This window comes from Physcomitrium patens, chromosome 3, assembly GCF_059467195.1.
Source record: "Physcomitrium patens ecotype Gransden chromosome 3, ASM5946719v1, whole genome shotgun sequence".
Lineage (NCBI taxonomy): Eukaryota > Viridiplantae > Streptophyta > Bryopsida > Funariales > Funariaceae > Physcomitrium > Physcomitrium patens.
The window spans coordinates 15,362,763-15,390,260 of NC_143412.1; the positions used below are offsets into that span (position 1 = coordinate 15,362,763).

A 27,498-nucleotide genomic window follows, 5' to 3' on the forward strand; every position below is an offset into this window, starting at 1 on the left:
GCCATTGTACTCTTCATTTCAACAAGCTCTGCCATAATGACACTAAGAAGAAAAATTTGTTTGATACTGCTCAAGACAAAAGAAAAGAAAGACTTGATAATAAAGAAGATACTAAGAACAATATCAGTTTAGAAGTGGGTAATCCGCAAACTTCTAATACGCTTATGTCTTGTGAAGAGAAAGGAGTAATCCACTCTTGCTTAAGAAAAACAAAGCTCTGATATTGTAAGTGTACTCTTGTCAATCTGTCAAGGACAAGAACTCAATGAAAAACAATTCAGACAAGTGAGCCTTCACTCAAAGAGAGGTAACAAAATATAAATAAACAAGTATATATATTGAAAGAGAAACTGGAATGGCTATTGCCAAAAGACAAGAAAACTAGAGACCCTTGAAACTAGACTAGAAGCAAGAAAGGAGTTGACAAGAATGAAGAAGGCTTCACTCTTGTCTCTATATATACTATCTAACTAGGGGCTACGTGGCGACGTTCTATAGGACCTCTAATATGTGTTGACTTTGTAGGACACATGCCTTGACTTACAAGGCAAGTTTTTCTATGTGTAGGCCACATAGTTAGCTTGATCTTCAAGCTAACAACATGTGTGGCACATGGCCAACTTGTTGACCACGTTTCTAATCCAGAAAGTCAATTAAAGACACCTATGAAGTCAAAGCAGCGTCTAAGAAGTTTTTAGGAAGCTTCTATATTAAATATTATATAATTAACTTATTTTTATCTACTTTTACTTAATTCTACCTATTTCTATATGTAATTATTAGCTTACATGATTATGGCCGTGACAATAGGTAAATTTTCTTATTGAAGTATGGATGCCATCATCTCCTTGGATATAGAAGCTTAGGAAAGTTATTGCATTACACATTGAACTGCTTCAGGTCTTGCATTACCATGAAATCTTACAAAAAATACTTCAATTCTAATAGTTCTACAAAATAAAGCTTTTAGTATGTTCATAATAACATCTAACTTGGACTCAAGAAACTCAACCATACCAATATCTTTACCTCTAGCCATCTTAAAAAAAAAAAAAAAAAAAAAAAAAAAACTTTTAAATAATATCAGTTTAGAGGAGGATATTCCACAACTTCTTAAGTGCTTGGATGTCTTTAAGAAGAGAGGTAATCTACTCTCTATCAAGAAGAATCAAGCTGTAGAAATTAAGACAAATAGTGCAAAACACAATACACAATATTATTTTTGTCTTATATTTAAACTATTCTATTTTAATTTGCTACACCATAAATTGAGAAGAAAAAACATTCTTATTAAGTAAAAGATAAAAAATCTAAATACTATTTAATCAAGGTATTTCTCACACAAAAAAAGTAGAATCCAAGAGTGTAAGTTTGTATAAAGAAAATCCTAAAAACTTTATTAAAAGGCTAATTACCATAGCTAAAAAAAATCTTACAAAAAAGACTTTCTTTCTTTGAAAATCACTCATAAGATTTGACTTGATAAGAATGTTAAGTTAAGAAATTTTTTCCACCTAAGTCTTCAAATCTTAAATGATACTATGAAAGTCAATTAGTAAAAAAAACTAAGTGGATAAAAATCCACTACAATAAACTTAATTACATACATCTGATGGGATTTGGTACCCAATGCCACATCAAGTGATATTTCAAATAATAAAAAATAAAAAATAATTTTTTTTCGGTCGATATCTTCTTAATGTCTTCTATCGATACATATACATAATAAAATTCTTATTCATACTATAAAGTTTCAAGATAAATTTGTATTAAAATAATTCTTAAGTATAATTAATAAAATTTTTAAAATAAATAAATTATTTATATAAAATATATTATAAAAATTTATCAATAATTTTTTTTAAAAAAAATCCAATATTATTGCACATAATTTTTTATTATAAATTTACTTTGAAATATTATAGTATAAATAAGAGTTTTGTTGTTTATGCACAAGGTGTGTAAAATGGAAGGTATATAACTAGTAGTTTTTTTATTAAAAAAAAATTGTGTTTTATTTTTAATTGATACATAATAACTGAGTGTCATTATAAAATTTCTTATGCTCAATTAATGTCATGATTACATACTAAAAAGACTTTAGTACAATTAATAAATTTAGTTTTGATTATTGATTTTGAAATCATATGTAGAATTTTACTATATATTTTCAATATAAGATTTTGAAGCTCTTTGTTGTAGAATTTTTTTCTAGTAAAAAAATATATGTTATCATAGCACAATTACTTTAAATGCTTAAAAAGTCAAACATACTAATTGGTATTTCTTAAAATGTGCTTCTATATATTTTTATGTTTATGAAACTTTTTGGCAATATAAAAGATTAAAAAAATTGAAGCAAGAAATTACTAAAATATTTATTATTAATGCCAAATTCCAATTAAAAGTACATTTAAAAAGTTAAAATTACATTCTTATAATGTAACAAAATTTAGAAACCAAGAAAATAAAGATTAAATATGATTATAACTTTATTGAAAACTTTACATTTGATAAATTGAAGTATTAGCTTTAAAGAGGAGTGTTATAACTTTTAACTTTAGAAGATGCAACATTAACAATACAATATGACAAGTCAATGTTTGACAAGTCAACATTAACAAGTCAATATGACAATTCAAAAAAGGTACTTTGCTCCCAAGAGGTTCCAACACGTATTCAGACAACACATATTCGAACGTGTATTTAAACAACACGTATTTAAACAACTTGGTCTAGTGGAAATGCTGTTATGGCTCACTCATTTCTTTACTCACTCATTTGATGAAATTGTCAATGTTTTTATCACGTTTGTATGGTGTAAACCAAGTATTTCTGATTCATATTTGCAGAGGTGAATCGTTAGCTCTGGAACAAAGCGGAGCTAAATACAGGCGACTGGAAATCGTGGTAAGCGACTTAGAATGAGCTCAATCATACTTTAATGATAACACGACTAACTCCACTGGTAAAGAGAAACCTGACTAAGAAACCCACATGCATCGTGTGGTTTGACCCTCAATGACCCAACCACCACAACCCAGCAGCTTCAGTTGACCGATTACGTTAAGCAGTTTTACAAAAAGTCTAATGCAGCAATAGATTGCAAAGAAACGTTACAGGATAAGGAGAGTAATGATCAGACTTTAGCTCACCTTTTGTTGACTGAGAATGAACTTTCTCATTAAATCAACTGCAACATCTGCATTACACTGGTAACCAAGCTCCCCATAATATATCAGAGGCAAATGCATCCAATAACAGGCCTCACAAAAATACGTACTGTTAGCATGAGCAACCAGTAATCATGTTTTCTGGATAATCATATTACAATATCGGTTTTCCGGAGAGATGGTAAAGATCTTCAATTGAACATCACCTAGGAGCCGTATCTTCAGAATGAACTTCCCCTAATGCTGTCACAATCTATTGAACAGAAATGAACTCTAGGGAAAACCACCAAGGCTAATAATCAAGAACTCGTTAATTCTAAGATGACCTTTAGAACAAAACTGAACGTTGATGATTACTGAGAAACTCCTGCTGTCTGCTCCTCACTCCTGAGACCAACTATGGGTTGCTTTTTAGCTGCTCTGAAAGTAAGCATTTTATTCAAAGCGCTAATGTAGGCTCGGCAACTGGACACCACAACGTCTTCTGATGCACCTGTTCCGCTGTATGTTCGAGGAACTTGCGAGTCTGTTTGAGCATGGGTCACTGTGAGAGAGTCGAGTGCCCTGATCTGAACTCTTGTATGAGCAAGAGCGTCGATACCTTCAGTCACGGAGTTCAAAGAGTACTCTAAGAGGGTTACAGGAGCTTTCACGATAGTATCCACGGCCTTGTAAGCAGCATCCACTGGACCTGTTCCCACTGACATCCCAATATGCTGAGCCCCATCAGGTCCTTCAAGCTTTACCGTCGCCGTAGATATTCCTGCGTTGCCGCAGACTACCTGGATGAGACCTAAAGACCACAAGGTTTCGGGCTGGAAAACCTCATCAAAGAGTAGGGTTTCCAGATCTTCATTTGAGACATTCTTCTTCTTCTCAGCAACAGCCTTAAACCTCTTGAAAACGTCGTCCAATTCTTGACCATCGACTTCGTAACCAAGCTGATTCAGCCTCTGCTTCAAAGCATGGCGTCCACTAAGCTTTCCCAGAACGATGCCCGAGGCATCCGCACGAACCAGGCCAATGTCATCCGGAGAGAGGATCTCATACGTCCCTTTGTGTTTCAACATGCCATCTTGATGTATTCCACTCTCGTGAGCGAATGCATTTGCACCAACAATGGCCTTGTGAGGTTGCACGACCATACCAGTGTAGTCAGCCACCATTCGGGAGGCAACTGCAATATGCTTTGTGTTAAGACCCGTGTACAAACCTCCGAGCCGCTCCTGGCCTCTGCACCTCAATGCCATCACAACCTCCTCCAGGGACGCATTCCCAGCACGCTCACCAATTCCATTGATCGTCACCTCCACTTGCCGAGCTCCCGCATGTGCGCCAGCCAGGGTATTGGCTGTTGCGAGCCCTAAATCGTTCTGACAATGGGTGGAGAAAATTACTTTGTCAGCACCGGGGGTGTTGGCTTTGAGCTTGGCAATCAGACCGCCGAATTCACTCGGTAACGTGTATCCTACAGTGTCTGGTATGTTGAGAGTAGTGGCACCAGCTTTGATAACCTCCTCAAGAATCCTGTACAAAAACTCGGGATCTGAACGTCCAGCATCCTCAGGACTGAATTCAATGTCTTCGCACCCCAGACTGCGTGCATAAGCTACCATATCCCTGGCAATTTGCACAACCTCCTCGGGGGATTTTTTCAGCTTGTGAACCATGTGAATTTCGCTTGTAGCAATGAAAGTATGAATGCGAGGCCGAACAGCGTATTTGACCGCCTCCCATGCAGCGTCGATGTCTTTCTTGTTGCACCTAGACAGACCACAAATTACGGGAACGTAACCGTCGTCATCCACATTGTTACCAACCTCCTTAGCTATCAGCCGAACTGCTTCGAGGTCATCAGGAGAAGCAATAGGAAAGCCAGCTTCGATAATGTCTACCCCTAATCGGGCCAGCTGCCGCGCAATGTCAAGTTTCTCCTTGCTCGTCATCGTAGCCCCAGGAGACTGCTCTCCATCCCTTAACGTAGTGTCAAAAATGCGCACGTACGAGGGATCATCGATTCTATTGGGAATGTATTGAGGCCTTTTCTTGTGCTGTGCCCCCTGGCATTGAATAAATGCACCAGGGGCAACCTCTCTCGTCTTCGTGCTCCGCACACCATTTCTGCCGCCAGAAAAAGGAACAACAAAGGTGGAGGACAAGCCCGAAGACGATACCTGGGATTTTCGGACTACAGGCTGACACATTCCCACATGACTCGCCTCACGCGATTGCACTACCAATCCATAATTCTTCGCAACAATGCCTACAAAACTCTTCCCCTGAACACACGCCATTGAAATTCTCCCCCCTCGATGCCTCCCACTCTACAAACCAGAGGTTTCGCCGCCGAAAACTTCACACTCTCGAAAATGCGCCCGTTAAACCACGACTGCATCAACAACAACAACGAATTCCGGTTTCCCCCAAACTCAACCTCTAGCAGACACGAAACACAAACCCTACCTTAACACAATCAGAATGCAAGCTCAACTGCCTTTAACCCTAAGAATTGATCTGCTCCTGCAAAAAAAAAAAAAAAAAAAAAAAACAACAACTCCCCTGCTAAACTCTAACAGAATCGGTTCAATTACCAATCTCACTACTCACTGGGCCGACTTGGACACTGTAACAATCGCCACGAAAGCACTCCGACGCGTGAATTGAAGTCCGAGGTGCAGAATCCGGTCAAATTGCTCTTAAAAGTGCCGGTGCACCTCAGAAATTAGAATGCGTGGGCCGCAATCCCAGAGGAACCGCGAGCGTTAAGGTCACAAGGACGAAGTCCTATGAAAGCTATTCGTTCATCGATGGTAAACTAGAGATCTGTTGGATGAGAGATTCCATGCTTATGCCAATGTATTAGGGCTGCATTTCATGCCGGATGCGCTTCGGATAGACACACACTATCCACCACACACTTCTAATGTACTGTATTGGTTTCACATTGGAAATAACTTCAACAAATTTTTCATTGTATTATTTGTAATATATTTACATTTCAATAATATATAGTGTTGCTGTTGCTATTGCTACATCTAATCAAATCGAGACTACTCTCAAAATGGAGGCGGTCTACAGTCCAACAAGGCGGCACGTGATTTGCGCGGGAGGAGTGACAACACAGCTGCCACGTCGGACCATTCTTTTGCCACCTAGACCGAAGAAGAACACGTCCCTACCCCAAAACCGTGCGAGAGGACCGCCGTGTCTGAGCCCTTCAACAACGGCATTGGCCTCCACCAGCATTTGTTGAAGCATTCTGTTGATGCGTCACTTGCTCAATCTGAACTCGAATTGTTTGATGGCGTTTGTGAAGCTCGTGTAAAATAGGTGAAATTCAAGTGGATCATTGATAGCAGGGAGTAGGGTAATTGGAGAATAGTGTATGTAAAGAGTATGTATGGTTTAAGATTTAGGGTTTAGGGTTCTAGACGCTGAACTCCATGTTGCGATCGCTTCTGCAAGCGTCGGTCGCTGCTTCGCGCCGAGCGGTGGCGTGGAATTTAAATGACATTGCTCCTCCCTCTGAGCAAGTTCTCTTCAGGTTCGTATGGGATCTCATACCTCGGGTATTTTGTTCTGAGTCTCGGGTGAATTTTCTGACATAGGTTCTTTCTGATAGGGATATTGTTACAATACTATTGTTGCAGTCTTTTTCACTTCCTTCACAATTGTAGTTTTTTTTTTTTTTTTTTTTTTTTTTTTTGGAATCTTGGTGCATTGCAACCAGTTATTTATGGTTGGGAACTATATATGAGATTGGGGATAAATTATTATTTTGGGTGGTATTTCAACTTGGATGCATCGTTTTCGAATGCAATCTCCAATGCCTCAAACTCAGTTTATCCTCGAAGCATGCGCATAAGATTATTGGCCTCTGGATTTATCCGTGCTGACCTTGACGTGATTGGTTCAGGTTTGCCTCAGTTGCTGATTTGAGCCCCTGGAAGGTCTACTCCGATCACGAGCATGGGGGCTTGTCCAAAGCATCGCTTGAATTGAACAAAGAAAGTGGTCAGACTGGTGTGTTTTCTGGCACACTCTCTGTAGATATGCCTGATGATACCAACATACGCATGAAACGAAGCGGTTTTACAGGCATGCGAACATCACATGAAGATGACTGTCTTGATCTTGAAGCTTTTGATACCATTGCATTTCGACTCAAGGGCGACGGTAGGGTTTATGTATCCAATATTCGAACTGAAAACTGGATAGGGGGCCTGGGGGCATCTCCATCGAATACTTGGCAAGCTTTTGTATTTGCTCCTGCGGGGGAGTGGTCTGTCGTCAAAATACCATTCAACAAGTATCTTCCTACGTGGAGAGGAAAGATTATAGATTCCAATCAAGACCTTAATGCAGCTCGTGTGACTGGTATGGGACTTTCTGTCGCAGCTGATGGGGGACCAGAAGGCGCAGTTCAAGGACCTGGAAAATTCCGGTTAGAGCTAGATTGGATTAAAGCTAGAAGGAGTAAATGATCCTTGTTCTCCTCACTTTTATTGCAGGCGATTGGATCCTGCTTATATGCAAAGATCATCACTAATTGTGACAACCAGCTTCCCTGAATGCTTGAGGACATTGATACTAGTATTTGTTGTTTATGCATTGGTACTTTGGTTCTTGCCATTGTTTTCTCAGTTCTCGTTGAAACTGAAGGACACAAAAAGAGGAGTTGAAGTTTAAAATACCCAATCTCGAGGGACATAGATATTTTGAGCATTTGATAGCATGCACGCACGTTTCTAGCGATCTCTGAGAATTATTGTCGGTCAGAAAATGTCCAGTGCGCCACAGTAGATGTAAAGAAGGCCTGATTTTTTTTCTTCATTAGAGTGTCTTAAGTACATCTCAAAGTGGGTGTAATTAAGAGAAGCAGGTCGTTTGCTCAACCAGTACTGACGAAATGTTCAATGAGTCACGGCATGCCAATTTTTTCACTGGGTACCTCTTCTGGGTAGAAATAGACCCTCTAAAGAATCTCTGGCGTTCACAGAAAGAACCCCTGGAAAGAACACCTCAGCAAAACAGTCACAACTCAAAAAATTTAACTTGAAAGGTTAGTTCTGAGTCTGTAATATGCTCTTCCATTCACTGCATAGAAAATCTCCAAGTCAACCACAAAGCTAGAAAGTCCCATCATAAAGAACCACTAAACAACTCAGAGTACACATAAACTTTGTTTGTTTTTGTCAAGGATGTAGAGTCTTGACTTAATTTATTATTGTTATTGTTATTTTTATTTGTTTTTTGTTTAAAACTTAAAAGTGGGTTTTTTGTTTTTTGTTTCTTGTTTTTTTTTCTTTAAATAATTTTTTTACAGTAATATTAAATTGACAAAAATAAATCTTAAATTTACCCACCTTTATTCATATTGTTGTGTATCATGTCATATATTCCTCACCAATTCCTTACTTCTGCACTTTTGGAGTTTTTTTTATTTTTATTTTTATTTTTTTTTCCTCATTTAAAAATATTGACAAACATCCAAGAACTTTATGGTATTCCAACTCATTATTGAGATAGAATAGAATGACTCCTATACTTTCATGTGGTGTTAATAATAAAATCCATTTGATATGCGCTAAAGACAAATTTATTATGATTCAAGGATGACCTTTTCCAAATTGGGGAGAGATATATGATGTAGTATAAGACAAAAATATAAAAGTTGGATCAATTTGAGATTTACTTGGATTACTTTAATATTCCACTATTAAGAAGCTCTTAAGAAGCTTTGCCATAAGATATTATCAAATCTACTTATATTTATCTTCTACCTAATACTTTTTATCCAGGTAATTATGAATGTTTGTGACACTACTACAAGTACAAGAAAAGCAAGTATTAATATGTCATAGAAGTTCCATAGAATAAGATCAAAATTTCAAAGATTTTTACGATGTTTCAAGTCCTATCTAAGTTACATTTTTTTCAATATCTTTATAGATTTAGTTGAGTTGAATTCATAAGCACATTCCTATTTAGAAGTATTCTTTTTAATTTGCATATTTGATGGAAAAAAATTAACAACTTGTATATAATCCAAATTCATATTTAAAGTATTTAGAGTCCTACTTGAAGCAAGTAATCAAGAAAGAATAGCCAAGAAATAAATAAATAAATAAATCCAATTTTTACAACAAGAATTACAATTAATTACCATATATATTGTTAAACTCCAAAATCTTGATTGCAACGTGGATTGGAATGATAAAGTTATTAATTAATTTTGATATAAGTTAAAAGATAGTATCAAAGATTTATTGTTAACATTTTATTGGATTTAGAATCATTGGAATAACTTATTGCTCAAGCCATTGCACATGACAATTTATTTGATAAAGACTTATTAAAACAATTTGTTGCTTAAACTATTACACATGATAATTTATTGAATATAGACTCATTATAATAATTTATTACTCAAGTCATTGTATACAATAATTAATTTTTTGAAAGATACTAAAAAAAAGATTTTATCAATTAAACAAATCAAGTCATAAAAAGAATTTCTAGGTTTTTAGAAATTTAGTCATCAAAACTAAAACCTATGTAAATTGATACAATATGTTTCAAATCTTTCACTAAGCAAAAAAATGATTTTATGTTATTAAAAAGATTTGTACTTATATTGTAGAAAACTTAAACACATTGCTCAACATTGTCTAAAGAAGCAATACAATTATAAAATAAGGAGCATGGTTGCCAAAGAGAATGATGTGTTGAAAAATAAGTTTGTTGAGTTACAATAGATACTACGCAATTAGAATCTAGTGCAATACTCAATAAAAGTCTAATTCTTTTTTTAGATTTTTAGCCTTTTTTTAAAATAGATATTTTTTGAGATTAAAAAATTATAATGCCTTTGCCTTACAAATTCTAAAGCCTCATCTTATTTTATAGACAAAGACTTTGTTAATTTTTTTTTAAAATGTCATTTGTCAAGAAAATTAAGCCTATGCATATAGAAGCCATAGATAGTCGTTTGTTATCTTTTGGAGATATTATCAATGAAATAATTTCTTTAGATATATTAATTAATGATTATAATAGTTTAATAATATTCATTATTATTATTATTATTCTTTTAATTTAATTATTTTAGATTTATTGTAGCGAGAGAAGTATAATCTATTATGACTACTATTAATAAATTTTAATTGATATAATTATTAAAAATATAATTTTAATTTATTTTAATTTAAAAATATTAGAATAAGAGAATAATTTTTTATATTTAAGTATTTATTAGAATTTTAAACTATTTATAGGATATAAGAATTTTATTTAATAATAGTTATAAAAATAGAGTGCTAGTAAGTCTTGGAGATAATTATCTTAGTTGGTTTATATTAATGAGATATTCATTAGATGAATAACTTAGGCCAATAAAAATGCTACTTTAAAGGTGAAACTTGGATAATTACTACACAAATTACAATAACTATATAAGATTGATTGAATAAAGACCAAGATAGATAAAGATTAATTAGATGGAGACACGAATGGATAAAAAATAGTCAAATGAAGATTAATTGGATAAAGATCAATATGAATGAATATTAATTGGATAAAAATTTATTAGATGAAGTTTAAAATGGCCGAAATTTAAGATAGATGTAAAGTAGTCAAATAAAAACCATAATTAATAAAGATCTTTTTAAGGCAAAGATTAGGATTTAGAGGTAGTTAGGATTTGATGGCCATTAAGATTTGGATGAAGATTTTAAGGACTTTTAATCTATTCTTTTTTTTAGACTTTTGTGTATGTTGATATTATTTATATTATTATTATTGTTAGAGATTTGTAAAAGTATATATGATAATTTTGGCTAAAAAGGGCTTAAAAAACCAATTTAAGCAAGTATATATTGTTTATATTAAGATATGTATAATATTACAATCTTTGATGTTGAAGGAAATAAAATCTTATATTATTGGATCTTATATTATATAGATAGTTTTAGATTAATTTAATATATAAGTATTATAGATTAGGTTATTATAAATATAGATCTATATCAAATTTAAGTAAACATGTGAGATTTGGTTATAGATCTAAATTTTAAGGATTTAAAATTAGAAACTAACATTGGACTAGGAATAGTGCCTAAGGTAGTAAATCATTCTTATAAAATTTTGAAGAACAAGTAGTTGTTACTATCCTTAATGGAAATAGACGCTGCTTTGACTTTATAGGTGTCTTTAATTGACTTTTTGGATTAGAAACGTGGTCAACAAGTTGGCCATGTGCCACACATGTTGTTAGCTTGAAGATCAAGCTAACTATGTGGCCCACACGTAGAAAAACTTGCCTTGTAAGTCAAGGCATGTGTCCTACAAAATCAACGCATATTTGAGGTCCTATAGAACATCGCCACGTAGCCCCTAGTTAGATAGTATATATAGAGACAAGAGTGAAGGCTTCTTCACTCTTATCAACTCCTTTCTTACTTCTAGTCTAGTTTCAAGGGTCTCTAGTTTTCTTGTCTTTTGGCAATAGCCATTCCAGTTTCTATTTCAATATATATACTTGTTTATATATATTTTGTTACCTCTCTTTGAGTGAAGGCTCACTTGTCTGAATTGTTTTTTCATCAAGTTCTTGTCCTTGAGAGATTGACAAGAGTACACCTACAATATCAGAGCTTTGTCTAATCTTGATTAAGAGTGGATTATTCTTTTTTCTTGATAAGATATAAGCATATTAGAAGTTACGGATTACCCTCTTCTAAACTGATATTGTCCTTATTATTTTCTTTGTACTCAAGTCCTCTCTTCTATTTGTCTTGAGCGATATTAGACATCTTCTCTCTTCTAAGTGTTATCATGGCAGAACTTCTCAAAATGAAGAGTGCAATGGCACAAATGCAAGAGCAATTGAGGGAGTTAATGCTTGCGATGCATTAACTCAATTTACCACAACAAGAAGCAACAAGATTGGCAGGAAGTGAAGATATAGAAATGGTTGGAGTTGCTTCAACATCTGAATCAAACCATATTCTTTCTCCTATGGTGGAACACCCTTCAAATGTTAGAGAACCAAGAATTACCCTACTCGAGAAGTTTGATGGCACCAGATCCAAGTTTCGAGGATTTATCAATCAAGTGCAACTCGTGATTGAACTTCAACCCCAAAGCTATCCAACTCCAGGATCTTAAGTTAGATTCATTGGTACGCTTCTTTCAGGTTCAGCACAATCATGGTTTTCATCTTTTCTTGAACGACGAGATCCAATATTGGATAATCTAGAGGCTTTTTTGGCGGAGTTTCGATCCATGTATGGAGAATATGATGCAATTCGTGTTGCAACCAATAAGATCCGTATTTTACGACAAGGCAATCGATCAGTAACGTTATATGCTTCACAATTTTGACAACTTACAATTGATATCAAGTGAGATGATGTTGCACTTATTAGCCAATTTCTCTACGGATTATAATATGACGTAAAAAAATTAATGCTCAACTTACCTGATCCTCAAATATTGAGTCAAGCAATTGACTTTGCTGTGAAGTATGACAATCGTCTTTTTGAATTCCGATCTGAAAACCATACAAGTGGACCTCAACGTTACTATAATTCAATGGCAACACCAACATCTCTTCAACACATACATTCCGAAGTAGAGGATATGCAAATTGATGCAGTACGTTTCAAACCTCTTATTGAGCAAGAAAAGACTCGTCGTTGTCAAGAAGGATTATGTTTGTATTGTGGAGAACCAAAGCACACTGCTCAACATTGTCCAAAGAAACGACGCAATCACAAAATGAGGAGTATGGCTGTGAAAGAAGACAATATGTCGAAAAACGAGTTTATCAAGCTACAATAGGGACCGTATGGGTGGAACCTTGCACAATATCTAGTAAAAGTCCTATTCTCTCCTCAGAGCCCTCTCCTTGTTTTACATTAAATGTTATTTTAGGACCTAAACATTACAAAGTCTCTGCCTTGTTAGATTCAGGAGCCTCAGCGTATTTTTTAGATGAAGAATTTACTAAAAAGCATAGCATATCTTTAATAAAGAAAACTAAACTTGTTCATGTAGAAGTCATAGATGGTCGTCCATTGTCTTCTGGAGATATTACTCACGAAACCCTTTCTATAGAAGTAATAATCAATGGTCATAATAGTTTTGTAGTATTTAATATTATTAGATCTCCTTCTAATCCAGTTATTTTAGAATTATCATGGTTAAAAAAATACAACCCTCAAATAGACTGGATTTCTTGAACTCTTACTTTTTCTAAAAGTATAACTAATAGTGTAGTTAATCAAGTAGAGAGTCACAAGTCCAATTCAATTAAACCCGTATTTATAGGTACAAAAGCTTTCTTGTATGCTGCTATGAAAGAATCATCATACATTATTTATGCTACACCCGTTTCTACCGGTGAAAAGACTTCAAGTGACATTTTAAGCCAATATCAAGAATTTCAAGATGTATTTGAAAAAAAAAATGCGGATACACTCCCGGAACATCGTCCCTATGATTGCTCAATTGACCTTCAAAAAGGAGCACAACTGCCATTCGGACCAATCTATAGTTTATCACAAAATGAGTTGGCTGAACTCAAGGAGTATATTGAAGAAAATCTAGCCAAGAATTTCATACGCCATTCTAAATCTCCGGCAGGAGCTCCAATTATATTTGTGAAGAAAAAAGATGGATCATTGCGGATGTGTGTTGATTATTGAGGACTCATCAAGATTACCATCAAAAACAGGTATCCACTACCTTTAATATCTGGACTTCTTGATCAGCTAAATCAAGCTAAGATCTATACAAAAATAGATCTTCGGGGAGCATACAATCTAGTACGCATCAAAGAAGGAGATGAATGGAAGATTGCGTTTCGAACTAGGTATGGACATTTTGAATACAACGTCATGCCTTTTGGACTTATAAATGCAACAGCAGCTTTTCAACATCTAATGAATGATGTTTTTTGAGAGTTTTTGGACGATTTTGTGGTATGTTATCTAGACGACATCTTGATCTATTCTAAGAATCCAGAAGAACATGAACTTCATGTTCATCGTGTGTTACAAAAATTAAGAGATGCAGGACTCTATGCCAAGATAGAAAAGTGTGTATTCCACACTACTCAAGTCGATTTCTCAGGTTACATCATTTCAAATGATGGACTTATGATGGATCCTAAGAAAGTTCAAACTATTATAGATTGGAAGATCCCAAAAACGGTAAGAGATGTCCAATGTTTTTTGGGATTTGCCAACTACTATCGGATCTTCATCAAAGACTTCTGTCCAATTGCAGCTCTACTTACACGTTTGACTTGTAAAGACAAACTCCAATGGAATGAAGAAGCGGAAGTTGCTTTTGAATCTTTAAAGACAACGTTTGTTTCCGCACCAATCTTGTATCGTGTTGATTTTTTCAAAGCATTCTTTATGGAAACAGATGCATCGGACTTTGCTCTGGGTACGGTTTTATCACAAATGGGAACAAATGACAAACTTCATCCAGTAGCCTTTCATTCAAGAAAATTCTCAGCAGCAGAAATCAATTATGAGATCCACGACAAAGAACTTCTTGCAATTGTGGATTCTTTTCAAGAATGGCATCATTATCTAGAAGGCGCTTCTAGTCCAGTCACCGAGTATACGGATCACAAGAACCTCAAATATTTTATGTCAGTCCACGTATTAAATCGTCGCCAAGTTCGTTTGAGCATGTCTTTATTAAGATTCGAGTTCATCATCACTTATCGGCTAGAAAAACAACAAGGTTTATCTGATGCCTTGTCTAGACATTCTTATCTTGTACCAAAAGAAGGAGATGTAGTTTTTGAGCAACAAAGAATGGTTCTCTTGAAGCTGGAGCAATTTCATCTTCGAGCAATAAAATCAACATTGACTGTTGATTTAACTTTTCTTAAGCAAGTCCAATTAAGTATGTCTTCAGACCCTCTTGTTCGTGATATGAAGAACAATTCTTCTAAATCTCATGATTCATCTAAATTTGAATTCAATAACAACCTACTCTATTTCGAAGGATGCCTATATGTTCTAGAAGGAGAAGCACATTTATGTGTTCTTCAAGCTCGTCATGACTTCCCAGCAGTAAGATATTTTAGATATAAAAAGACTTTGGAGCTGATATCTAGGGATTTTTCGTGGCCTCAAATGTGAAAAGCAGTTAAAGATTTTGTACAATCATGTGATATTTGCTCAAGATCAAAAACTCCTCGTCATTGACCTTTTCGACTTCTTCAGCCATTACCCATTCCAGAAAAACCATGGTCTTTTGTTTCTATGGACTTCATCACAGATCTTCTAATCTCAGGTTCTTATGACTCTATATTCATGATAGTAGATCGTTTTACCAAGATGGCACATTTTGTACCATGTACAAAATCTATCACAGGTGAAGAAACAGCTAAGCTCTTTCTTGACAATGTCTATCGCTATCATGGATTACCCAAGGATATTATATCAGATAGAGGAACTCAATTTGTATCAGGATTTTGGCAGACTCTTTTCAAGATTCTTAAAGTGGATATAAAACTATCTTTGGCATTCCATCCTCAAATTGACGGACAAACGGAGCGTGTTAATCAAGTTTTGGAGTAATATTTAAGATGTACCATTAACTACCAATAAGATGATTGGACAACTCTTTTGCCATTGGCAGAGTTTGCTTACAATAACACAGTACATTCTTCTACAAAACAAACACCTTTCTTTGCTAATTATGGTTATCATCCACGACTTGATACTTTTGACTTTTCAAAAGTTGATAATCCTGCTCCGAAAGATTTCGCAATTCATTTATCAGAGTTACATGCAACGATGAAGGCGCAGTTAAAAGAGGCTCAAGAACAACAAAAGGTCAATGCGGATGTCTATCAAAAGGAACAACCTTCATTCATCTTGGGTGATAAGATATGGCTACTTCGTCGTAATATCAAGACCACCGTCCTTGTGACAAGTTGGACTATCGAAGGCTGGGACCATTTTCTATTTCTGTACAAATCAATCCAGTTGCATATCGATTACATCTACCGGTGTCGTATTACGTGCTTTCCTGCTCGAGAACGCGCCGGGCGTCTGGCTGTAGAAGGTAGTATGGAGATTCGCCGATAGTCAAGCAGTCTATCAGTTTTTGACTGCTGGAATATAAACGACTACAACAATGTACCGTAAATCTATACGGATGCTCTTCGACTGCTTGTCGAAGTCTTTTTTTTGCCTCAGTCGATAGGTCTCTAGACGTTACAGAGAACCCCGAACAACCCAAACTGTTAATCTTCAATACCCCTTTGTACTTACGATCTTGTATCCACTGACTGTCCTGTTAGATTAACCCAATAAATTTCATTCACTCCGCATACTCAATCCTATAGACACCCCTTTAATCCTTCAATCACAGACGTAACTCGATTTTACAAAACAGTCAAGAGTATTCAAATCCACTTCATTTAAAAATCCCGATTCACCATTACAACACTGACTTCAGCAGCGATTGCCTCAGTCTTCCCAAAACTCTACGAAGAAGAAAAATCCAAATTCTATGTCTTTCCTTCCCCGACCCAAAGCATGAAGCTCCTCTCTCTAATTCCCTTGATCTTCAAAAACCTCCAATGAAACCGAACTGGTAACCTTGCAAAAGCTTGAAAACTCGCTCCCCCCCGATTCCCCCCCTAACCTTATCCTCTGAATTTCTTCAATCTTTCGTCTTAGATCCGGAATTGGCTCCCACCTCAAGCTTGGATCCGAAATTGGCTCTCGCCGTCAAGCTTGGATCCAAAATTGGCTCTCGCCGTCAGAGCTTTCTCCTCCGTTTTTACCTTTAAGAAATCTATTTACCAAAAACAACATTCCCTAAAACGGCACAGAGAACAGGACAGCCTGAAACAGAATCGAACCCCGTAATCGGGACCACATTGAGTCGCCCGACCAATTCAGGTCCTATATTGGGAAAGATGTCCGTAGTAACCTGGATGTTCCCGTAATTGGGTCAAATTGGTCCTCGCGTCAGATTGGCTAAGACCCGTAGTAAGACCTGGATTTCCCGTAATTAGACTGCATTGGGTTGACCGGCCAATTCAGGTCTCATATTGGATAAGAGGACTCGGATTGGATTATCGAAATTGGATCCAATTGGCTCCTCAAACTCGTCGTGTGAATTGGTCCTTCTCTTCCTGCTGACTCCCGTTATTGGAATCGAACGGAGCATTTCAGTATGCCCCGGCTGACTGTAACGGAGTGATTGAACCTGACCACTCAGTATTTGTACTGGAGTTGGTCGATGCTCCCAATATTCGAGGTAACTGAATATTAATAAAATCCCCTTTCTTTTTATTTTCACTGTATACTCGTGTTACAACACGACATCCACCCCCTCTGAACCTGTGCATCCTCTGGTATGCACCAATTTACCCAATTGCTGTTTGATTCAGAATATATCCCCTACGTCTTTGTCCAGTTCATCTTCGTCACCTTCATTATCCATATCACTTTCATCTTCTTGCTGCGGAATCTCTATACCTTCATTAAGGTCTTCCATATTCATCTCTGCGTGTCTTCATTTAAATATTTTTACTCGCTTCCCTGCAATTGGTATTTTCAATTTTGTACCATCTAACTCCCGTAATGAGTAAGTCGCATTATCATGAACAGTTGTTACTACATATGGTCCAAACCAACGTTTTGAAAATTTCCGCAAAGTACTATGTTGATTATCCAGACTATTGTCATAAACAAGTACCAAGTCACCTTCCTCGATTACTTTTGGTCTCAATCGATGTTGCTTATCGAATCGCGCCTTGTTTTGTAACCTTGCTCTTTTTAACCTTTCTAATGCTATCTGGACATCTTCCGTTCTTTGCTCCAATTGTCGAATCCTAATAGCCAGAAGTTCTTCTCTTGTCAATCCATCTTCCCATGGTAGCATACTCCAAGTAAGTACCTTTTTTTCAATCGACATAATTGGTTTTTGACCTGTCATAAGTTCTATTGGCATATATCCTGTCACCGAACTATGTGTTGTTCAATCAGTCCATAATGCAAATGACAAAAGCCGTGGCCACTCTTTAACTTTCCCATTACAAGCTTTAACCAATGCTTTCACAATCGGCAGGTCACCGCGTTCGCTTTTCGCATTCCCTTCCGGATTATAAGCAGTAGTCAGTGATAGTTTAACTCCACATTTTTTAAAGAACTTACGAGCTTCTTGTGCATTTAATTCTCCACGATTTGCAGTGATTTTTCCTACGCACCCATAATGGCAAATGACATCTTCAAGCAAAAACCTACAAATCCCCTCTATAGATTTTGTCCTCAATGCTCTTCCTTCTACTAGATTTGATAAATCTTCACGAGCTAAAACCAAATATCTCATCTGCCATAACCCAACCGACATAATAACCAAATCAACAACCCATTTAAAATGAATAGCCAGAGGATACGTAGGATGAAGACCATTTCGATGTCAGATATTAGAATACGATTGACAGATTTCACATGACTCTACAAATGAGAGCACATCTCGATACATATTTTTCCACCAATATCGTTCCTTGAGTTTAGCAAAAGTAGCCCAGATTCCTCTATGCCCTGCCCATAAACTATCATGAAACTCTTTTAATAATTTTAGTTTTTCTTCCCTTTTGCCTATCACTCGTTGTGGCATCCCAATTCCTTTCTTCGGTCTCTTCCATAAGAATCCATCTCGAAGTAAAAATCCATATGCTTTTTTTCTTATTTGTTTGAATTTTTCTATAGACCAATTCCCCTGCTTAGACAAGGTATTCAAATAATGACCAATATCCAATAATTCTCCTTCATAAGATTCTTCAAGAAATAGCTTGTCTTCTCTATTGAGATTCGATATTGAATAGAATTTCAATCCGACATCATCAATGTCTACAACCATTTCGTCCTCCCTCTCATATCTTGCTCGAGATAGCATGTCTGCTACTAAATTGTCCTTTCCAGTGATATGCTTAAATTCTAGATTTAGTGACTTAATATAAGCAATCCATCTCAACATTGCAATACCTGGCATTGAACAGTTAATAATCATTCCAAGCAATGGCAAGCAATCTGTTTCAATTACTACTACTGCCCCAATCAAATAGTCCTTTTCAGCTTTCATAGCCGAAACGACTTCCCAAAGTTCTCTTTTGACTTGCGAATATGCACGCTGACGAATACTTAAAACTTTAGCCCCAAATCGAACTGCAAATCTACTCCCATTCGAATCATCTTGACCCACAGCCCATCCAACGGTAATTGGACTAGCGTCTACAGTAAGAATCACTGGTCTATTGCACTTATAATCAACCTTCCTCAATATTGGAGGTGACATCAATAATTTCTTCAATCTTTGCATTGCCTGAATATGCCTTTCTTCCCATTCAAATCGATAACCCTTGCGTAACAGTTCATATAATGGATCCGCTATGTGAGCAAAATGAGGGATCCAGATTCGATAAAATACACATGCACCCAAAAACCTGCGAACCTCTGTTAAAGAACCACAATCCTCTTTCATCCTTCCAATTGCATCAACTTTAGTCGGATCTAGTTTTCTTTTGTAAGATCCGCATAAATGTCCAACTATTACAACCTCTCGCACTCCAAATACGGACTTCATACCCGATAATGTAAGATGAACTTCTCCAAGCCGAGTTAAAATCTTTTCACAATCTTGTATATGATCAACAACATATCTGCGACACCCCCTCGTATCTAAAGTTTCATCCTTGTCTCCTTCTCTGCACCCTTTTATAGGAACATCATCCAGAAAAGGCATAGTCTTTTCCGGAATAAAATCTCTCAATACCTTATTCATCCCATTCATCATATGCGCAACTGAATTGGTCGCGCCTTGAGGAAGAGTGCACATTCTAACCAATCCAAGCGGTGTTCTCATCGTTGTCATATCTCTACTTCCTTCGGCAAGTTGAAATTGATCATAACCTGAATACAAATCACCCATTGAATAGATCGCCCTTCCAGCAAACGCCTCAGCAAATTCATCCACAATAGGTCCAATTCCTGCATTCCTGACAGTTACAGCATTCACCGGCTGCATATCTTGAATAAACCGTAGTGACCCATTCTTCTTAGGTACCGTAAACCATCGACTAGAATACGGCGCAAATGAAGGTTCTAATATTTTCATCTTTATCTTTTCTTTCAATAGTTCCACCAATTTAGGTAAATGTGCCCTCGGTACTAGAATCGGTCTTAGATTCCAAGGTACATGCGGTACAGTGAAGATAACCATAGGTGTTATAATATTTGGATCCACACACCCAATTTCATGAGATTCGAAGGCAAACGATCTACCTTGTTTAGCCAACATCTTTTTGAAGCAAGTAATTTCCTCCGGCAATAAAGAACCATCAGATTCAATCTTCAATTCTTCAAAAGTCTCTTCAGTAAACTGATGTCCAATACTCATTGGATCTCTTAAACTTGCTTCTTTTGATGCTTCTCCCATTTGTTCTTTAGAATCCTCTAGTAATGGTCCGGCAATAGGCTTTACCTTCTTATCTGCCGTTTTATATCTCGTCTCTACAGTGACTTCTGGTGCTTGAAAAGATTCAAGCATGGTATAAACCTCTCTCGAATGAATCTCAACAATCTTATCATTATCCTCTAATCCAATAGATGTAATCAATTCCAATGAATCTTCCAGCCCATTTTCTTCATAAACACCCAAAATCCTCTCATCATCTTGCAATGTATCTATCTTGCGTAACTGTCCTTCAATATCATATAATCTTTTTCTTTCTTTTCTTTTAAAATCATCAACTTTCTTATACATAATATTTCCATTCTCCAATATACCAATAAAACTCGCATCAAAGGCACCTTCATCTCGCGAGAGTACCTCCTCTTTTGTACCTCCATAATCTCGCTTTACAGTGGTACATCCCCAAAATCCTTAAATCCTTCAACAATCTTTGGCAATGGTTTCTCCCTCAACCTATCTCGATTCCGTTCATGGTTATGAGGTACTGTTAGAAATTGTACAGCTTTCCTCCCATCTTTGCTCCGTACCCTTACATAAGCAGAACCATCGTCAAGTACCTTTGTTTTCATCCGTGTTGCCATGATATAAGGTTATCCTAAAATCAACGGATACGACGTTGTATCTTGAACGAAGAAATGTTGCTCCGTCGCAACATCCCCAATCCGAATTTTGACATCTGGACAAGCTCCATATAATTCGCCCCGTGTGTTATTAGCTGCTCGTATTGTCCATCCATGTTCCATATCAATTGGCCATTTTTGCTTCTTATAAAGATCTTTAGACATGAGATTTATTTCAGAACCATGGTCCACCAAAGCAACTATTGGTTCTTCTATATCTCCTACCTTCACCAATACCTCAGTAGTTGCCCTTGCCCAATGCTTTCGAGTATAATGGCTCAAAGTTTCCATTTCCTTGTCACTAGAATCTTCGAAACGTACTCGCTGATTATACCCATTCTTTTCATTTGTTGGCTGCTTGTAACCAATATCAACCTCTTCTTCATCTCTACATATTCTTACATCAATAGCATGACTCATTCCAGTTTCGCTCATTAATTGCCTCTTTCGCTTAATGCTGTCAATGATAACATCATGAAACTCCTTCTTTGTAATTCCCAAGACTTCTTTCAATGTGAATTCCACTTTAGCGTTTAATATACGTTCTTCCAACACCCCTTTCAAATTTGTTGCCGCTTCAATGTTAGAAAGTAGCTTATAAGCAATTGATTTGCCCTTATCTTTTGTCTCCGTTGTTTTTTCTCTCAATGATGCTGAGGTATCCTTTACAGGCAATTCTTATGAAGCTGCCTCCCGAGCCTTGTCTCCTCGAGTTTGCCTCTTAAAAGAATTTCCTTCTCTAGTATCATCAAAATTTCCTCGTCTTTTTTCTTCCATCAAAGCTTCATGTTGGCTCTTAGCAATATATGCATGAACTGAAAGAGACTCAACAGGATCCTCCCAACCTGTTCTTCCTCGTATTGTAGCTGCAGTTCTCAATAACGCTTCTCGAGATAATTTCCCTTCTTGCATTGTAGAAACGGCAAAAGCCCAAAACTCACTAGTTTCCGTACTTCCACCAATTTCATCATCTACTCTAGCACCATAACTTGCACTTTCTCGTACTACTGTTTCATGCTCTTTTAAGTAATCTTGAACCAATGCTCTCATTCCTCCCTTGCCAAAATTGGTTTGAAGAAGATCCTCCCTATCTTTCAATACTATCTTCCCATCTTTCCAGCAAATAATTCCCTGCCTTATCATATTATTAAATTCATTGCAATCTTTTCTAGTGTGTGAAGCATCATCACACCAAATGCATCTTTGTACATATCCTTGTTTTGAAACATTCTTCGAATTATTTATAGAAGTATTCTCTTCAAGTCTTGCCAATTTGATTTGAAGATCTTGCATTCATCGTATAATTTCTTCCATACCCATATCTCCTTTCTTTGACAAGGATGTCGATGGTTGAACTGTAGGCATTGTTGGTGGTGTTGTACGTATTGGAGCTTTGGGTGCTTGTACTGTTTTCGGAATATTGCTCCTATCCTTCCTCCTTTCTTTTTTTGTAAGCAATCCCACCGCATCTTCAATGTTCTTCCACTTCGTTGTCAATCCTTCATCTTCTTCTTTGTCTTCAAGAAGGGGTTCTAATTTCTCTTGCAATTCTCCATCAGCAGCTTGAAGAAATAGATCAACTTTGTTCGACTCCAATGTCAATTTTTCTACCTTCGATAATTGAGAGTACTGCCTCTCAAATTCCCTTAGTAGCTCTATTGCTTGCATATTCTTATTGGGCCGTTCAATCCATCCCAGAAACAGCTTCTTAGTAACGCGATCAGCATCTTCCAAGAAATATTCGTCTTTCAATGCATGTGAAAAATCCTCCCATGAATTCCCACAACGATCCGTAATCGATGTAATGTGGTCCCTTATCTCCGGTATCGTGGCAAGTCCAAATAGTGCAACCATTTTCTTCTCAGAAACCCGATTTAATTCCATTTCACGAACATAACATCTTAAATACCTTGAAATATTCCTCCCATCAAATTGATCAATTTTATTGACCACTGCTTGCAATGCTTTGGTTGCCAAAGCTTCCTTTCGATCATTGCTTTGCTGTTGCTGCATTGACAATGAGAAGGCTTGAAACAAACTAGCAATAGATGGATCCATGTGCATACCTTGTCCTTTAGAAGACTCTCCACCAGAAACTTCTGCCAAAAATCCTTCAAAATTTGTATTTTCGTTTTCCATAAAAATAAAGATAAAATCAACCAAAATCCAATACCTTCCACCTCAAGCTTTCACGTCGGGTTCACCACTTATGTCGTATTACGTGCTTTCCTGCTCGAGAATGCGCCGGGCGTCTGGCTGTAGAAGGTAGTATGGAGATTCGCCGATAGTCAAGCAGTCTATCAGTTTTTGACTGCTGGAATATAAACGACTGCAACAATGTATTGTAAATCTATACGGATGCTCTTCGACTGCTTATCAAAGTCCTTTTTGCCCCAGCCGATAGGTCTCTAGACGTTACAGAGAACCCCGAACAACCCAAACTGTTAATCTTCAATACCCCTTTGTACTTATGATCTTGTATCCACTGACTGTCTCGTTAGATTAACCCAATAAATTTCATTCACTCCGCATACTCAATCCTATAGACACCTCTTTAATCCTTCAATCACAGACGTAACTCGATTTTACAAAACAGTCAAGAGTATTCAAACCCACTTCATTTAAAAATCCCGATTCACCATTACAACACTGACTTCAGCAGCGATTGCCTCAGTCTTCCCAAAACTCTACGAAGAAGAAAAATCCAAATTCTATGTCTTTCCTTCCCCGACCCAAAGCATGAAGCTCCTCTCTCTAATTCCCTTGATCTTCAAAAACCTCCAATGAAACCGAACTGGTAACCTTGCAAAAGCTTGAAAACTCGCTCCCCCCCGATTCCCCCCCTAACCTTATCCTCTGAATTTCTTCAATCTTTCGTCTTAGATCCGGAATTGGCTCCCACCTCAAGCTTGGATCCGAAATTGGCTCTCGCCGTCAAGCTTGGATCCAAAATTGGCTCTCGCCGTCAGAGCTTTCTCCTCCGTTTTTACCTTTAAGAAATCTATTTACCGAAAACAACGTTCCCTAAAACGGCACAGAGAACAGGACAGCCTGAAACAGAATCGAACCCCGTAATCGGGACCACATTGAGTCGCCCGACCAATTCAGGTCCTATATTGGGAAAGATGTCCGTAGTAACCTGGATGTTCCCGTAATTGGGTCAAATTGGTCCTCGCGTCAGATTGGCTAAGACCCGTAGTAAGACCTGGATTTCCCGTAATTAGACTGCATTGGGTTGACCGGCCAATTCAGGTCTCATATTGGATAAGAGGACTCGGATTGGATTATCGAAATTGGATCCAATTGGCTCCTCAAACTCGTCGTGTGAATTGGTCCTTCTCTTCCTGCTGACTCCCGTTATTGGAATCGAACGGAGCATTTCAGTATGCCCCGGCTGACTGTAACGGAGTGATTGAACCTGACCACTCAGTATTTGTACTGGAGTTGGTCGATGCTCCCAATATTCGAGGTAACTGAATATTAATAAAATCCCCTTTCTTTTTATTTTCACTGTATACTCGTGTTACAACACGACACCGGAGTCAATGAAAATCCATCCAATATTCCACGTGTCTTTTCTTGAACCATATAAGACAGTAGACATACCAAGAAGATGACAAGCTCCACCTCCTCCTATAGAAGTGGACAATAATAAAGAGTTTGAAGTAGAAGAAGTCCTAGATTCAAGGCGACGCCGAAATAAATTAGAATATCTTGTCCATTAGCGCGGATATGGTATTAGTGAATGCACATGGGAGCCAATAAAGAATCTTGTAAATGCAGCAAAGGCGGTGGAGGCTTTTCATCGATGACATCCATCAAAATCAAGATGAAAACCTTCTTTATAAAAGAAACAACATCTAGGCAAGATAACAATCTACTTTCAATTCTTGTTCATATCTTCATTGTAGTAGTGACGCTCAGGAGATGGAGAACCAACAACCAGCGGATTCAACTCAAGAGCCTTCATTTGCTGACCTGTCCGACGATACATTACAATTGTCACAACCTTCAAGACGACGTAATCGAGATGAAGATCTTCAAGAACGACATGTTCTTCCTCGAATAGATGGTGAGATACAACGCGTTTGGTATCATGATTTGGGAAGGGACTCTCGATGTTTGGTGATTTTGCTAGAGGTAGGAACAACTCCTGATGGTGTTCCAAATATTCTATTCGAAGGAAGTTACGAAGGCCTCAACAATGATCGAATAAGTGGGTGGTCTTCCCACCCTGATATGGGACACTACCGATGGTTGAGAAGTCCTATCAATCATCTTCGAAGAGAACAAAGATCAGAGTATGTGGCGAATACAATTCGTCGCATCATAGATTTTCTCAACATATGATGACCGCTCCTCGTGGAACTCGTCTATAGAAGGGGGGGTAATGTCACGGCCATAATCATGTAAGCTAATAATTACATATAGAAATAGGTAGAATTAAGTAAAAGTAGATAAAAGTAAGTTAATTCTATAATATTTAATATAGAAGCTTCCTAGAAACTTCCTAGATGCTACTTTGACTTCATAGGTGTCTTTAATTGACTTTTTGGATTAGAAACGTGGTCAACAAGTTGGCCATGTGCCACACATGTTGTTAGCTTGAAGATCAAGCTAACTATGTGGCCCACACGTAGAAAAACTTTCTTTGTAAGTCAAGGCATGTGTCCTACAAAGTCAACACATATTGGAGGTCCTATAGAACGTCGCCACGTAGCCTCTAGTTAGATAGTATATATAGAGACAAGAGTGAAGGCCATTTCACTCTTGTCAACTCCTTTCTTACTTCTAGTCTAATTTCAAGGGTCTCTAGTTTTCTTGTCTTTTGGCAATAGCCATTCCAGTTTCTATTTCAATATATATACTTGTCTATATATTTTTTGGTACCTCTCTTTGAGTGAAGGTTCACTTGTCTGAATTGTTTTTTTATCGAGTTCTTGTCCTTGACATATATAGATATAGATATAGATATATATATATCGAATATTTTTCTAAATTTTAGAGTATATTTAGATTTTTTTGGTATTTATTTATTTATTTTTAGATTATTTATGTTTGCATGGATTATAATTTAAATTTGATATAAGTAAAAATTATTTGAATTGAGGATTCTAAGAGGATGTTTTTTTAACACTTCACGCATTTTTTCGGATTATAAGAAGAATTTTAAGCTTATATGAAACCTTTCTATGATCTAATTATCCAATACATTCTAAAGCTAATTTTTGCATAATACAATAAAAGAAATATTAAATTTTATAGTGTACTTCTTTTATGGATATAGGAATAGTATTTATATGGTAGAAATTACTAGTACATAATATTTTTGCTCAAAATCTGTAAAACTTATAAATATATTTTCACTTCTATCAAGTATATTATTTATATTTTTTTCTCTTTCTATCTAAGTAATAGACAATATTAACAAATCTACAAGTGAAAGTAGAGAGTAATTTATAATATCTAATATTGAAAAAAAATATTTACAAATATAAGTAATCTACTCTCTTTATAGAAAATAATTCAATTTTAGAGGAAAAAATAAAATAAAATAAAGTAAAATAAATTATTTAAACGTAGATAATCTACAACCATCAACAATACAACAATGTTTCTTAAGAAGTAGGATAATTTATTTACTTCTTAAATAAAATAATAACAATAACAAGTTGGTAATCTTGTTAAATTGTTATGGATATGAATCACAAAATAATTAAAAAGACAATAAAGTCGTATTTTATTAAAAAAACAAAGAAACAAAGGAACAAAGAAGATAAGGTTATTAAAAAGAAAAGAGTTAAATACAAAGAAATTAGTGAAGCTTGAAATAAGACTAAAACATAAGAAAGGTATTGACAAGAGTGAGGATGGTCTTATCATTATCTCTATATATATTAGATACTAAAAAGGCCATGTAGTTGCTAAGACAAGTAGCCAACTTACTAAGCCAACATGTGGTGAATTTATCAAGCCAATATATAGCCAATTTATTAAAGAAAAATGGCCAACATGTGCCAATATGCTTCTATCATATTCTACCTACTTCTATTTTAATTCTATTTACTTAGGTTATTATATATTTTTTTCAAAAATAATAATAAAATAAAATAATTAATTACCAACTTACAATTTAGAATCTTTTTATATTTTAATAATATAACTCTATCTTCTTAACCTGT

At 36.2% G+C, this 27,498-nt stretch overlaps 2 protein-coding genes across 2 annotated transcripts; one reads left to right on the forward strand and one right to left on the reverse strand.

The window, feature by feature from the left end:
- Nucleotides 1-3,280: 3,280 nt before the first annotated feature.
- On the reverse strand, nucleotides 3,281-5,899 carry LOC112280084 (2-isopropylmalate synthase A). Its single transcript, XM_024515104.3, has 2 exons — nucleotides 5,765-5,899; nucleotides 3,281-5,562 (listed from the first exon to the last, which is right to left on the reverse strand). The coding sequence occupies exon 2, from the start codon at nucleotides 5,465-5,467 to the stop codon at nucleotides 3,527-3,529; it is 1,941 nt and encodes a 646-aa protein (XP_024370872.1). The 5' UTR covers nucleotides 5,468-5,562; nucleotides 5,765-5,899; the 3' UTR covers nucleotides 3,281-3,526.
- Nucleotides 5,900-6,433: 534 nt separating this feature from the next.
- On the forward strand, nucleotides 6,434-7,731 carry LOC112280085 (putative complex I intermediate-associated protein 30). Its single transcript, XM_024515107.3, has 2 exons — nucleotides 6,434-6,717; nucleotides 7,090-7,731. The coding sequence occupies exons 1-2, from the start codon at nucleotides 6,617-6,619 to the stop codon at nucleotides 7,655-7,657; spliced, it is 669 nt and encodes a 222-aa protein (XP_024370875.1). The 5' UTR covers nucleotides 6,434-6,616; the 3' UTR covers nucleotides 7,658-7,731.
- The last annotated feature ends 19,767 nt before the right edge of the window (nucleotides 7,732-27,498 follow it).

Coding starts and splice junctions, on each gene's coding strand:
- LOC112280084 (XM_024515104.3), bottom strand. CDS start 5,467: ATGGCGTGTGTTCAGGGGAAGAGTTTTGTAGGCATTGTTGCGAAGAAT.
- LOC112280085 (XM_024515107.3), top strand. CDS start 6,617: ATGTTGCGATCGCTTCTGCAAGCGTCGGTCGCTGCTTCGCGCCGAGCG. Junction 6,718..7,089: donor TCTGAGCAAGTTCTCTTCAG/GTTCGTATGGGA, acceptor TGATTGGTTCAG/GTTTGCCTCAGTTGCTGATT.